The following is a 13,747-nucleotide window of genomic DNA, read 5'->3' as shown; positions in this document are numbered from 1 at the left end:
GTAAGTGCTGCCCGGAGCCTGCACCCCTGAGCCTCCCCCCATGCCCCAACCCCCTGCTCCAGCCCTGACTCCCCTCCTGCCCTCCAAACCCCTTGGTCCCAGAGCCTGCACCACAACCCCCTGCCCCAGCTCTGATCCCTGTCCCAGCCCAGAGCACCCTCCTACACCCCGAACTCCTCATCCTCAGCCCCACCCCAGAGCCTTTCCCTCCCCCCCAGCCAGGGCCTGAACTCCTCATTTCTGGCCCCACCCCGGATCCCGCACCCCCAAGCCGAGCCCGCACCCCAACCCCAATTTCGTGAGCATTCAGGGCCTGCCGTACAATTTCTCTTCCCTGCTGTGGCCCCTCGGGCCAGAAAGTTTGCCCACCCCTGAGCTAGGCAAAGTAAGACAAACTGCTGCTTGAAGGCTTGGAGGTGTGATGTAAGGCTACCTGCAGATTTTGACACGATGTTCACAGTTTGTGTTTTAATGGCTACAGCTTTAACTTTTGGACTCTGTGTCTTTCATTAAATAATTAGGATGACCCCTCCATAATTTCCCACCCCTATAAACATTTTAATTGATGAACAGAAAAAATGCTTAAAAATAAACGTTGATATCCGTCAAAATGATAAAAAATACAAATCAAATTCTGCCAAGCCTATCTCTACTGCAGCATTACCACAGCCTGGGGGTGGGACTGCTGTCAAACCGAGAGAGGCCTTTCTTCGCTTTGGCTGCCGGTGAACCTGTCCGGTTCTGTAGTATGCACGAGCCCAGGCTGCTGTAGGGGCCAAGGGCTTCCCTGCTCCGTCAGCCCAATGGTAGAGGCACGTACTCTGCAAAGATGATCATGCAGCCTGTGCAGCTGCTGCTGTTGAAGCCAGAAGTCACTCTGAATTGAAACCAAATCAGGACAGATTCACCGGCAGCTCCTGTGAGTGGAAAATCCTAGGGCAGGTTTTTCACGCCAGGGTGGGAGGTTGGCTGCTGTCTGCTGCTGTCTGAACGTTCCCTGGCAGTGCACAAAGACCAGGGCCCTGCTGAAGGCCTTCACGTGACCGGTTGTGCCCTCCACTCCCTGTGTCGCCTCTTGCTTTAGGGTTGCTCCCCACTAGCTGCAGAGAGAAGCCGGCTGTGTCCACTTCAACAGTGTGGATGCTGAAATTCCCCAGGCCCTACAATAAAAGGTTATTTTAGTAAAGAGTCAGCAGGGGCCTTGCTGTTACGTGGTAATAGCTGTGGGTGTAGCACTGGGTGGCCAGGAATCTCTCACCCCTTGACACTGGGGGGCAAGTTCCAGGCAGCTGGGCTATTTGCTTAGTTCTAACCCCTTCCCCGCTGCCTGGCCGACATGCCACATGGCATAGGCTGCTGTAGTCTGCACCCCTCTCGCAGTGCATGGGACATGCAAGGCGCTGCGGAACCATCTGCTGCTCTGATGGCTCCTGAGATGGATGGGGGTGAACGTGCATGGCTCACCTCTGTTTTTGCTAGAATTTGCTGTATAACGTTTTTCTGGCTGGGCTCTTTGGTTAAGATGTAGAGGAACCCGCCGCCTCCAGCTCCAGCCAAGCTCTGCCCATAGACATACGGCTGGAGAGCATCCATCATGCGTCTGACAGCCAGAGGCTCACAGCCCGGGGCCATGCACTTCTTCTGCTGCCAGTACCGGGTCAGGCACTCCCCAAGGAGAGGGAGGTTACCTAGAGCAGACAAAGAGAATGCCAAGAATTGGTCTATACCCAGGAGAGCTACAGCTGTTCCCCCACGCCTGGTCTCGCAGGGGATGTGGGCAGGGTCTGCCCTGCGAGTGCTATCAGAAATGATACGCTTGGCTGGCCTGATACCTCAACATGAGATTTGTGGGGGTTTCACAAGCTCCTGCCTCTGACTCCCCAGTAACAAGCTGCCAGCTTTTCTGTTATTTTTTCAAATGTTCCAACCCAGCTGCAGTTGCACCCCCGCAAGAGCAGGGCTCGCCTTTATGCAGCCTTTCGGGGGGTGGGGGTGGGGACGCTGGCCTGCACAGTCTACTACAAAGAGGGGCGGGGGAACAGATTGGGAAAGCAATTTGCTCAGCTGATGAGGTGTTGGGGCTGCGTCGACATGCACCAGCTGGAAACGACTGACCAAAACAGTAGTTTAACCAGGCCATAAGCATAATGCCCCGGCAGCCAGCTCTTGGGTGCACCTGTGGGGTTCTGGGCTCCCTATGAAGGCATGGCCATATGGCACCCTGATCACATCCTAGCCAGCATTGCGGCTCCCATCCCACCTCGATAGAGCTGTTGTTTGGTTTCCTAAGCACAAGTGGGAACTGCGCTAAAGGCATCAGAGCAGGGCTACCTTGGCAGGAGACTTCCACGGAATTGGCATGAAATGGGATGTGCCGGTTTGTCCCTGCAGGCTGCAAGTCCCAGCAGGCAATGCAGACTAGCCACCGTGCTTGAGCTGGAGCTGGGCTCCCAGGGGCCTGCACCTTGCTCTGACAGAGCAGCAGCTGGCAGGTGCTAGAACAAGTCCCAGCACGGCTAGGCCTGGGCCAGCGACAGGATCTATACAGCCCAGGAGCTGTGGTCCCTTTCCTGTCTGCTAGCCGCAGCACTGCTGCTGGAGCAGCCTGGCATGTAAGCCCTTGCCCACAAGAGCAGCGGCACCCCCTCTGCAGGCAGTGCAGGAACGGCCTCCTGGGCCCCAGAGATGAGCGTGCAGCAGCTTTACCTTGCCGGAAGGCCTGGGCGCACTGCTCTGCGTTGCTCACTAGGGCGTCGGCGTTCTGCACGATAGCTGGCAGCCTGGCATACCAGTTCCTGAGGACGTCCTGCAAGGGGAGGCAAGCCATGAACTGCATCACCTTCACCAGTGCTTCCCAGTCCGAGGGGCCCTGGCCTGCTACTGACACCCCTGCCCCGGCATTCGGGGGTGCAGAAGGAAAGCAGGAGCGTAAGTGCAACTCCCGGCAGCTTTGCTGGTCCAGGGATTCTAAGTGGGGGGCGGGGGGTTGTGTGATGGCAAGAGGGTGGCTCCTCCGAGCTGGAAGGCAGAAAGTAGAGCTGGGACTTAACCCCTGAGGCTGGGCTATTGGCCCTGGATCCAGCTGTGACCTGTCACCAGCACCTGAACCAGCTCAGGAACGAATGGGGGAGCAGCAGGTATAACTACAGAAAATGGGCAGAGGTGCCCCAGTGGGCTCTGCGGGGCCCCAGGCTCAGATGTTCTCTGCGGACGCAGATTCCTTCAGCCTAGAGCAAGCAGCCAGGACTAGGGTGGCAGCTAGCCTCACCCTCTACTGCGGAGGGAAGAGCAGTTTTGGCCAGGGACACTGGGCCAACCCCATGCTCCTCTGAGAGCTTTTAATTCCCCACCACCTCCCCCCAGCCCAGACAGGAGCTCAGGTTAAGCCCCGTCTCCACTACACTGCATGGAGCCCCCCTGCCGTGACTCAAGTGGGGGGGCAGGGCGCCTGGTTACTTTAGGCCTGCTGGGTGACCCCTGAGCTCTGCTTCCAGCAGGTGCGTTCCAAGCACTGTAACCAATTGTCGGCCAGCGCTCTGCCTACTCGAGTTGAGAGCTGCCGTCCGGCAGCCCTGCGCTCTGCCTGGCTGCTCTTCCTGATGATTTGCACCTGGCTGTCCTGTGGACATGGGATGTCCCGGCCGGGCAGAGTCCTGCAGACTGGCACACGGGCTAAGGCACTGGGCCCAGATTCTGCTGTTCCCCTGCATCCCCTGCCTACAGCTCCCCTGCTGCTGGAGCTGCATCCCACTAGCAGAGAGTATGGGGCAGAGGGCTCTGTGCCCCATGGGGAGCCCGATTGCTGAGCGGGATCCTGTGGTGTTGTGTGAGAATGATTTGCAGCCTGACCTCTATGTGGAGCAGTTTAGGGGAAACCCCCCTCCCACGGGCACTGCGAGCTGGTCTCCAGAGCATGGGAATGCGGTGCCCAGGTTATTTCTATGACTTACAAATAAAGAAAATGCCAGCGTGACTAAGTATCCCCGCCCAGCCCTTGGCTCTATCCCCTTGTACTGGGCATGTCTGACCAGCCACCTTCCCACACGAGCTGCGGACTGAGCACTGGACAGCTGCTCCTGGGAGCCAGCGTTCACTTTCACGGCAGTGGGGAGCCTTTCTGCAGCGGGGACAGAGCCAAGGGAGGGACATGACCAATCCCCTGCAATGAGCCACAACAACTGTGCGGCATAGAGCCGTCTGACTGTCCTGTGTTCGTACAGTGCGTAGCGCAGCAGGGACTGGGTCCATGGCTGGGCACCTGGGTCCTAGAGTAACATCCCCATAAAGCTGGGGCCAATGAACTAAGCAGGGGGCTGGGAGCATGGTACTAGGCTCAGCTCAGCCGCATAGGGCCAGGGCAGGTCCTTTCCCAGCTCTGGCCCTCAGCTGTGGAACAGGGAGGGGACTGACCCTGCTCTGTAGAGCACTGGGAGAGCTAGAGCGAGGGATGGCTGAACTGGTGTTGGAGGGGGCTGCTATATCTGCCCACGCCTGCTGTGGCCCTGCTGGGGACTGGATGGGGAGCGCCCCTGAGGCATGGCGGGGCACATGCTTTACCTGGAGCATGTTGCGGGCCAGCCGAGTCTTCCCTGTGTAAATCAGGAGCAGGTGCTTGTTCAGGGTCTGGGGAAAGCCCTCCAGCACAGGGATCTGCTCCACCTCCACCTTCAGGGGCAGCTGGGCCTTTGACCTCCCGATCTTGATGCCTGGCACAAGCCCACCAACCTGGTCCTGCCATCCCCCTCCTGCCAGCAACAGGGCCAGTTACACAGCAGCAAACCGTGAGGATACTAATGGTTTCAGTCCCAGCCCTGCAACCAAGGGGTATTTTGCATCGTTGTTCAAGTGCAGAATTAATGCCCCCCAGAGATTTTTTTTTCTTCTGCAGACTAATTGATTCTGACGGGGAGGTGAAGGGAAGCTGCAATTACACCTTTTGCCCACCAGGGGCTGATGTGGTGCCAGAAGAGAGGGCAGCAGGCTCATGGGTTGGAGCAGCCAGCCATGGAGGGGGAGGGGGCAGAGGCTGCCCTCTTCACAGTGCCCTGTCCACAGACCAGATGAGGAGATGTGAGCTATGGGGGACTGGACAGAGCGGGGCACATGGGGCTGCTGCAGGGGGGTCACATGAGTTCAGAAGGGCTAGTGAGGGGGACAGACTGAGGCAGCAGCACAGGAGCTAGTGGGGTAGCAGCACTGAGCCAAGGGCTGAATGGGAGTGAGGGTGCAGGGCCACATGGGGACAGGAACAGCTATGCCTGGCTGAGTGAGGGTGCAGGGCTACATGGGGATGGAGGGGGAGTGCAGGGCCACATGGGGGATGTGTAGATATGCCTGGCTGAATGGGGGTGCAGGGACACTTGGGGACAGGGGCAGATGTGCCTGACTGAATGGGAGAGGCTACGGGTCAGCCAGGGTCTGCATGAGGGAAGCTCCCCAACTCCCAAACAATCCCTCCCCCCAAAATCTATTCCATACTTCTCCCACCCACACCCAGCAACCCTCCAGGTTCACTCCCAGGCTCCCCTCTCCCTCAGCTCCTCTGTTACCCCTGACTCCCACAAGCCCTTGCACTGCTTTTGAACAGTGCAGGAAATACGTTTTTGTATTTCAGCTTAAATTAATTATTACTCAAAGTTCTGGATTAATAAGCCTAGTGAGGAATCGATTTGTCAAAAACCATTTCCTGAATCTTTTTTGTTGTTGTCTGTATTGTTACCGACAGACTTGCTGACAGGGATTTTGAAGTAAATTACCAGAATAATTGAAACTGGCGTGATTATATTGTGTTATTTTGACAAATAAACTTTTCAGTATTTTAAAATATTGGGTGCAGAATTTTGAATGTGCTGGTGCTGAAGTCCCCTAGGAGTCCAACCGGCAGGATATTGGGGAAGGCCCTGGCAGTGTGGTGCTGAGGTGCTGGCTGGGTGGGAGAGGGAGGCGGGCTGCTTGATTGGGGACAGGGAACTGATCAAACAGCCCCATGGGGGCTAGCAGAGTGGCAGGCAGCATGCACCACAAGGGTTAACGCTGCCTGTTGCAAAGAAAGCCTGAACCAATAGGACAGAATAATGGGCCCGAGCAGCTGGGGCCATGGGACAGTTCAAACCTCCAGCTGGTGAGGACGGGCCCCCTGGCAGGGGAGTGGGAATGGCAGAGAGGCAGTGTGTCTGACAGGGGCCAGAGGTGTGCAGCACAGAGGCAGCCTGGCATGGCATATCCCAGCTGCCACAGGCTCATGCCACCCTTGCCCACACACAACCTGGTCAGTGGGTCCGTTCAGGCAGCCGGGCCAGGCCATGGCAGGCCCCCCACTCCCTCCAGCCTCTGTGCTGTTACCTGTGGTGAGCACCTGCTCCAGGTGCAGCACGGCGTGGATGAGGGACTCTGCGTTGGTGGATTTCCCGGCTGCCCGGTACAGCGCCGCCATCACCGCCCCGGCTAGGATGCTGCTGGTGCCTGGAGGAGCCAAAGACGGGGCAGGGAGGTGAGGCAGAGGGTGCATGGGGACCACTTCTCAGCCATGGCCCATGAAATGACCCAGCGCCTCAGGGCAGGGCAGGGGGAAGCTGGGGGGCCCATCGCTAAGTTACGTCCCCATCTCCCAGAGCAGCAGCAGAGAAGGACCTAAGCAGCTCTCTGTGCTGGGTGGCCCCTGCAGTCCCCATGCTCTGCATTGGCCGGCCGGAGGGAACTGGCCTGCAGAGACAAGCAATGAAGCCACAGAAAGAGGCTTGGATCCTTCCCCAGCGGCTGAGCCCATGGCCTCTCCTGTGCCCCTGGCCCGTCCCCCAGTGCATCCTGTGTGCTGTGCCTAAGCACAAGGCCCGGAGCCAGCCTGTTCTCAGTGCAGACCTTGCAGTGCTGTGGGAGAGCGAGTTTCTTCGGAGTGCCTGAGGGCCCAGCCAGGGAGTGCATCCCAGCAGGCCAGGCTGGGGGAGCCCCAGCCCCAGCCCCAGCCCCAGCCATGCTGCTGTTCAGTGTTTCTCACTCTGTTAGGAGTGACCAGCCAGGCCTGAGAACGTGACCAGGGCGGGCCTGGCTGCTTATGGCTGAGAATGTCTTTCCTGAAGCCTCCTACGGGAGCTGAAGCCAAGCCCCAGAGCTCTCCTGGTCTACGTTTACCTACGCTCACTGCCCAGACCATGCCCTGTGCAAAGGGGGCCACAAACATACCCAGCCCGGATCCGTGTGGCAGGCTGGACCAGCTGTGCACTTCAAACCCTCCGCCAGAGCACTCCAGCAGCTGGGTCCGCAAGGGCTTCTGGGAAGCGAGGGTGACAATCTGGGTGCAGATGAAAGCCGCTTTCAGCAAGGCCCCTGGAAGGGAGAGAGAAAACCCTGAAAGGCTGGTGAGCGCAGCCATGCCCTGGCCACCAAGCCCCTGCTGGTTTAACCCCTTCACTGCTGGCAGACTAACATGGTGCTCCGGCCGGGTCACGGCTGTTGGGTCAGCCATTAGCACAAGCTCCTGACAGGCAGATGCTCACAGCGACCCCCACCCAGGCCAGCAGGGCGAGGGCAGAGCCGCAGCCCAAGCTGTCCCGGCTCGGAGGCCTGCTCTCCCCGCAGCACGGAACAGCAGGTCCTGCAGGAGGGGGAGGGGGAACTCGCTGAGCTGAGGGTTTCCCCGGGACTGGCTCATCGTGGTGGGGCTGCTGGTGGGGGAAAGGCGCCAATGGCCTCACTGTCCGGAACAAGCAGCAACAGGACGAGCGTCTCCACCCCCTGTGCACCTGGGCTGTCTGTGCTACGTAGGTCTCCCGACTGGGTCTCTCTTATCACCTCCCCACCCTGGGACGCGGGGCAGGGCTGGCATCCCATTGCAGAGAGGGGGAGTCGAGGCCCAGACAGGCTAGGCGACTTGCCCCAGTCCCACAGGAAGCCTGTAGCAGAGCAGGGACTGAGCCCAGTCCCTGACCCGCACCAAACTCACTGGGCCATCCTTGGCCAGCCACCCTGGCGGTGGGTTGTGCACTGCAGGCTGTTGTCTGCTAGGAATGAGCCCCCCAACTCCTCTGCTGGCAGCAGTACGGCCACCCGCTGGGGAGGGCTCAGTGGCGGGGCTCGGGGAGTGGCTCCCCAGACAGCTCTCTGGCCCATTACTGATCCCCCGGGACACCCCACCTCCTGCTTTCAACGCTGTATGGATTCACCCCCCGCCCAGCCCACAGAACCCCACTGGCACCAGGTGGTGTCGTTCCTGCCAGCCTGACTGGGAACAAACACTGCTTCTGAGACCTGCAGTGGATGGGGCCAGGCATGCGAGCCAGATGAGGGGATGGCCCGTCTCGGAGCTGGGAGGGTGCAGTGACAGGGATGCAGCACAGGTCACTACTTGGTGCCCCCCAGGTGCCAATCCGAGAACGACACTGGAGATTTCACAAGCACCAGCGACCCTCTCTCTGCCATCCATGGGCACTGCAAGTGACCCCCAGCTCCTCTCTCTGCTGGTCCAGGAGCTCCTGGGCTGCGGAGCAGCTGGTGAGCCCTGATCCTGAGCAGCGGGGTGGGTCTTACCTGGCGCGTGAGGCTGGCAGTAATCCTGCAGGTCCTCCAGGTCCTGGCACACCAGCTCCAGCACCACCTCGCCCTCCAGCATGCCGCTAGCACTGACCAGCCGGAGCTCCGGCTCGGCGATGCGCCGGGCCCGGGCCCCGATTGGTCTGCGCCCATCCACCAGGATGGCAACATCCACCACGGCTCCCCCGTGCTCGTAAGTGATTGGAGGAGTGTCACTCCAGCCCCCTGCAAGGCACAGAGGGACCCTCATGCAGGACAGCCGCCCACAGACTAGCCCTCATCTCCTGTCCTCTCCAGGCTGCCAGCCTAAGACAGGGCAGTGCCCTGGCCGTGTCCTGCAGGAGGTGGTACGAGATGATCACAATGCTCCTTTGGAAGCTATAAACCCCTCCTTAGATTCCTTCTCCCTACCCGCTTTCCCCATGCTGCCTGCCACACAGGGCATGACCTCCAGAGCCCAATAAGTCACATCTCCCCCTCCAAGTCCCTCCTAAAGGCAGCATCCGCAAGCCACACCTCCCGGGAGACGCCTTAAACAGATGCGCATGAACCCAGGAAACCTACTGCCCCAAGGCCTCTCCCGACAGGGCCGGCCTGGTCTGTGTGTGGCCTGGAAGCACCGAGCACAGCCCGGGCATTCAACGAGTATTCCCGTGGCAGCTGCCGCTTGCTGTGGGGGTGCATTGCTGGAGCTCAGCTGCAAGGGAATGGCAGTCGGAGCGGCATGCGCTTTGTTACAACCAGTGCTGTCCACCTCCTGGGAGCTGCTCCCTTCGCACCAGGGCTCCCCATGGCCCCGGCCCTGCACTGCCTCATCCACCCCAGCGCTGGGACAGAGTCTAGGGCGAGCCCCAGTGATGCCCAGGCCAGAAGAGAAAGCCCTTTGAACTGGGGCCTGCGAAAGGTGCTCCGGCCCAGAGGTGCTCACCAGAGACGTCTATCCGGGCAGGGCACTCCACCAGCACCCAGTGACCGATGGGAGGGGGCTCCTCCTGCCCGACGCTGATGAACCGGCACGCCGACATCACAGCCTGGCGGATCAGGATCTGCTCGGCCCCCTCGTAGTGCCGGGCAGCCCTCACCAGCAGCGCCGGCCTGAGACGACAGGGGGAGACGGGTGCCGCTCACCAGCTGGCAGAGGGCACCATCGGAGCGGCCTTTCTCCTGGGATGTCAGTGGCACAGTTAGGGGCTCTGGCCACGCTGAGCAGAAACACGCTCGACTGGCCACAGGAAGCCAGTGATGCCCGTGTCGGCCTCTGGCACAGGTTGTCACGGTTACCGAGCACCTAGTGTGTGGCTGGGGCCTTAGCCAATCTCCCAGCCGCAGTCCAGGGCTGCGGAGATGGGAGATGCCTGGAACATCAGCCAGCCCAGCACAAAGCCCCCTGCAGAGACACGGGGTCATGCCCAGCAGCAGCTGGGGAGTTTATGGGTTTCCAGCAGGACCAGGGGCCCAAGCTGCTGGTGGGGAGGGGCCATCGGTCCCCCACCTAGAGGTGGGGATCAGGCCAGTCTGTCAGCTGACAGCCCTGGGACCTCACAGCAAACCACGCTGCTTGCTGCAGAAAGGCCATGAGACAGGGCCGGAAACGAGGCGCAATGGGAACCTCTGTCCGTTCAGCAGGGCGAGCCCAGCACCACAGCCCTCATCACAACATCTTTGCCACCCCTGCTGGCCCCCGGGCACCAAGGGCCCTGTACCTGCCCAGCCATTCCCTCCTCTCTTTGGCGAGCTCCTTCACTCCCTCAGCGATGTTGCCTCTCTCCAGCTGCTGGAAGGCCGGGGCCCACTCCTGGTTGGCGGCCGGCCCGCTCCGCAAGCCCCCGTCCCCTTTGGCCATGCAGCCCAGCACGTCGGCGATGCAGGCGAGAGCCCGGGCTGCCACCCCAGGGTCAGCGGCAACAGATGCCACTGTGAAGGAAGGAAAGGGAAGCCATCAGAGCAGCAGCCAGCCACAGCCCAGCAGGCTGGAGCCTTAGAGGGCCGCTGCCCATGGGAGGATTTCATCCCTCCTCATCTAGCACGCAGGTTACCTTCTTCCTCTGCCCCCTAAGCCCTTCCAGCCACTTATCTACAGTTGTCCAGAACCAGAGCATGCCCCCGTGGTCCCTGAGTGGAATGAGTTTGCTGGTTCTCAGCCCAGTACCCACATCCCATAACCCATCATCATCAGCTCCCTCATTGACTATCTCCATGGAGCGCGAAGTCCTTCCCTCACGCTAATCAAGGGGGGGGCACTGGGCGGGGGCAGCCGACAGAAGCTGGCACTGCCAATGCCAGTGCAGGGCCTGTTCTGGAGATAGAGGGCTTCATGCGCCCAGGCACTCAAGCCGGCACCTTCCTGCGGCACACCTAGAATGGGTTGTGGCCTACTGAACCTAGGCTCTGGTAGCTCCACTCTCCAAAGCCTGCAGGGCCTGGCAAGTCAGGCAGAAGAGAGTTGCTTGGCGCTACTTATTTGTATGTTGTTAACCAACATGCTCCACCTCCTCATGGCCACTGGCCAGGGTTGCTGGAAACCCGCTGTGTCCCACAACAGAAAGCGCGCTCAGGCTTTGGCTTCCACATGGCTTCGCTCGTGAGAATGGGAGGAAACTCTGCCCTCTGGCAGCCTCCGTAAGCCACATGCCTGTGGGATGTTCAAAGTGGCCATGTTCCTCTCCAGAGGTGAGTGCACGGTGGGGAAGGGGTAAGGGACTGTGGTACAGTCCGTACAGCTGTTTGGGTTTGTACGGCACTTTGGGACCCGGCGTCACACAGGGGATGAAGGACGCCCTCTAGCCATGGCCGGCTCTAGGCACCAGCAAAACAAGCAGGTGCTTGGGGCGACATTTCTTGGGGCGGCATTCCGGCGCCTGCCATGCCGCCCCTAGAAATGTGCCCCCGCTGCCCCAGCTCGCCTCCACCTCTTCCCCCTCCCTCCCAGGCTTGCCGCGCGCGAAACAGCTGCTTCGCGTGGCAAGCCTGGGAGGGAGGGAGGGAGGAGAAGCCGAGCGGCAGTGCGCTCGAGGGAGGCGGTGGTGGTGGAGCGGAGGCGAGCTGGGGCGGGGAGTGGTTCCTCTACCCCCCCGTTACTTCCTGTGCGCCCCCCCTCCACCCCCCGGCTCACCTCCACTCTGCCTGCTCCCCTGAACGGGCTGCCTCTCCCTCGCCTGAGAGGGAGGGGGAGAAGCGGAGTGGTGGCATGCTCAGGGGAGCAGGCAGAGCAGAGATGAGCTAGGGCAAGGGGTTTGGGGGGTGGGGGGAGCCGCAGGAAGCAATGGCTGGGGGGAACTGCAGCACGCCTGGGGGAGGAGGCGGGGACGGGGATTTGGGGACGGGGTTGGGAAGGGGTGGAGTTGGGGCGGAGCCGGGGGCAGGGGGGTAGGAAAAAAAAGCGGGGGCGGCCAAAAATGGTTTTGCTTGGGGCGGCAAACATCCTAGAGCCGGCCCTGCCTGTCACCAACTGCAAAGACAGCAGGAGGAACTCAGCAGGGCACAATGTGATCCCCAAAGATGGAAACTGGCAGGCCTCTGGGCTGACATCCCACTGAATAGCCCCTGGCTGCTGTAAGGACTGCCCAGCCTGCTTAGCAAGGGAGAGTGGCCAGCCGTGTTCACGGGTCCCCACCAGTGCCCAAATCCACCAGCACTCGTGGGCCTGCACAGGGGCTAAATCACCACAGTGCTGGAGTCTGCATCCTGACACCCCAGAACAGCACGTGTGGGTGACACGAAGGTCACAGGCAGCCGCCCTGCCCTGCTCTCACCCTGGTCCAGAGTGCTCAGCACGGCCTCCTGGTAGCCCTCGTTGACGGCGCTGCGGATCAGGGGCAGGAGGCTGCAGTCCCTGTGCTCCAGCAGCACCCTGCGTAGCTTGCCCTGTGCCTGGTGGAAGAAGAGCGCCCGGCGGGACACCAGCTCCGCCTCCTGGTCTAGGCACATCAGCAGCTGCTCCCAGGACATGCGCCACGAGGCTCGCCACCGCCCCAGCCCCTTGCCCTCCTGGGAGCCCAGGAACCACAGGACGTCCTGGACCCCCACGGGCTCAGCCGCGTGCAGAATGGGGAAGAGGCGGGCGTTCAGCAGGAAGCGGCTCCTCTGGGGGACGTCGGAGCCCCAGATATCCCCCTCCCTGCCGGAGTGAGAAACAGCCTCAGAGAGCGGGCACCACGCGGCCATGTGCAATGGGGGCAGGAGGCCTGGGCAGCAGGCACCTGCCCCTCTGACCTCCCTACCTACAAAGAGAGCCTCATTTCTGCCCCAGGGAAAGCCGATCCTGAGAGGGCCTTCACCTCCCTAGGGCACGGGGAGAGGGGAGCTCCTGCCCGCTGCCAGCTCTCATAGATACTAAGGTCAGAAGGGACCATTATGATCATCTAGTCCGACCTCCTGCACAACGCAGGCCACAGAATCTTACCCATCCACTCCTGCGAAAAACCTCTCACCTACGTCTGAGCTATTGAAGTCCTCAAATCGTGGTTTAAAGACTTCAAGGAGCAGAGAATCCTCCAGCCAGTGACCCGTGCCCCATGCTGTAGAGGAAGGCGAAAAATCCCCAGGGCCTCTTCCAATCTGCCCTGGAGGAAAATTCCTTCCCAACCCCAAATAGGGCGATCAGCTGAACCCTGAGCATGTGGGCAAGACTCACCGGCCAGATACTACAGAAAATTCTTTCCTGGGTAACTCAGATCCCACCCCATCTAACATCCCATCACAGGCCATTGGGCCTATTTACCCTGAATATTTAAAGATCAATTAATTACCAAAATCATGTTATCCCATCATACCATCTCCTCAGCATCTCTGCTGACTTCTCAACGGCTGGACAGCCCCATGCTCAGGATCACTGGCGGCAAGTTTTGGAGGATAGCCGCTGCACCGCCCTGCCCCCACTCTGCACAGCTGGGATGGAGCCTCCTCCACCCAGACTGAAAGCAGGAGCCAGCAGAACCACTGTAGCCTCTTCCTCGGCCAGCTGGAGGGAAATGCACTCAGGAGACCAGCTGCCAGGGGCTCACAGCTCCTGCCCTGCCAGCCTCTCCCAGCAGGAGGCACTGTAGATACATGTGCTGGTTATGTGGGGAAGCTCCCAGCGATGTCATCCCAGCCTCTTGCAGGACAGGTTGCTTTAGGGTGCTGGCCTCATGTAGGCCTCACTCTATCCCACTGGGCCCCCCAGGAGTTGGCACAGCACTCTGGAGGTCAGTGCGTCAGGCAGCTCCTCTCCGCCCCTTTC

At 60.4% G+C, this 13,747-nt stretch overlaps 1 protein-coding gene across 7 annotated transcripts in view; it reads right to left on the bottom strand.

Annotated features, from left to right (window-relative positions):
• Nucleotides 1-447: 447 nt before the first annotated feature.
• FCSK (fucose kinase) overlaps nucleotides 448-13,747 on the bottom strand; it is a 43,465-nt gene continuing 30,165 nt past the window's right edge. For 5 of the 7 annotated variants that reach the window (XM_037877816.2, XM_037877815.2, XM_043526368.1 and 2 more), the window contains 10 exons: nucleotides 12,279-12,643; nucleotides 10,230-10,440; nucleotides 9,455-9,621; nucleotides 8,524-8,751; nucleotides 7,180-7,323; nucleotides 6,343-6,462; nucleotides 4,558-4,745; nucleotides 2,707-2,806; nucleotides 1,465-1,688; nucleotides 448-1,160 (listed from right to left, as the gene is read on the bottom strand). In XM_037877816.2, the coding sequence (XP_037733744.1) occupies nucleotides 948-1,160; nucleotides 1,465-1,688; nucleotides 2,707-2,806; nucleotides 4,558-4,745; nucleotides 6,343-6,462; nucleotides 7,180-7,323; nucleotides 8,524-8,751; nucleotides 9,455-9,621; nucleotides 10,230-10,440; nucleotides 12,279-12,643 (1,960 nt within the window). In that variant the 3' untranslated portion in view covers nucleotides 448-947. Of the gene's footprint in view, nucleotides 1,161-1,464; nucleotides 1,689-2,706; nucleotides 2,807-4,557; nucleotides 4,812-6,342; nucleotides 6,463-7,179; nucleotides 7,324-8,523; nucleotides 8,752-9,454; nucleotides 9,622-10,229; nucleotides 10,441-12,278; nucleotides 12,644-13,747 lie in introns of those variants that run through there. The other 2 variants (XM_043526371.1, XM_043526372.1) reach the window with 2 other exon arrangements.

Source organism: Chelonia mydas, chromosome 12 (genome assembly GCF_015237465.2).
Source record: "Chelonia mydas isolate rCheMyd1 chromosome 12, rCheMyd1.pri.v2, whole genome shotgun sequence".
Classification (NCBI taxonomy): domain Eukaryota; kingdom Metazoa; phylum Chordata; order Testudines; family Cheloniidae; genus Chelonia; species Chelonia mydas.
The sequence above is the reverse complement of the archived record's forward strand: the minus strand, read 5'-3'. Positions and strand labels throughout refer to the sequence as shown.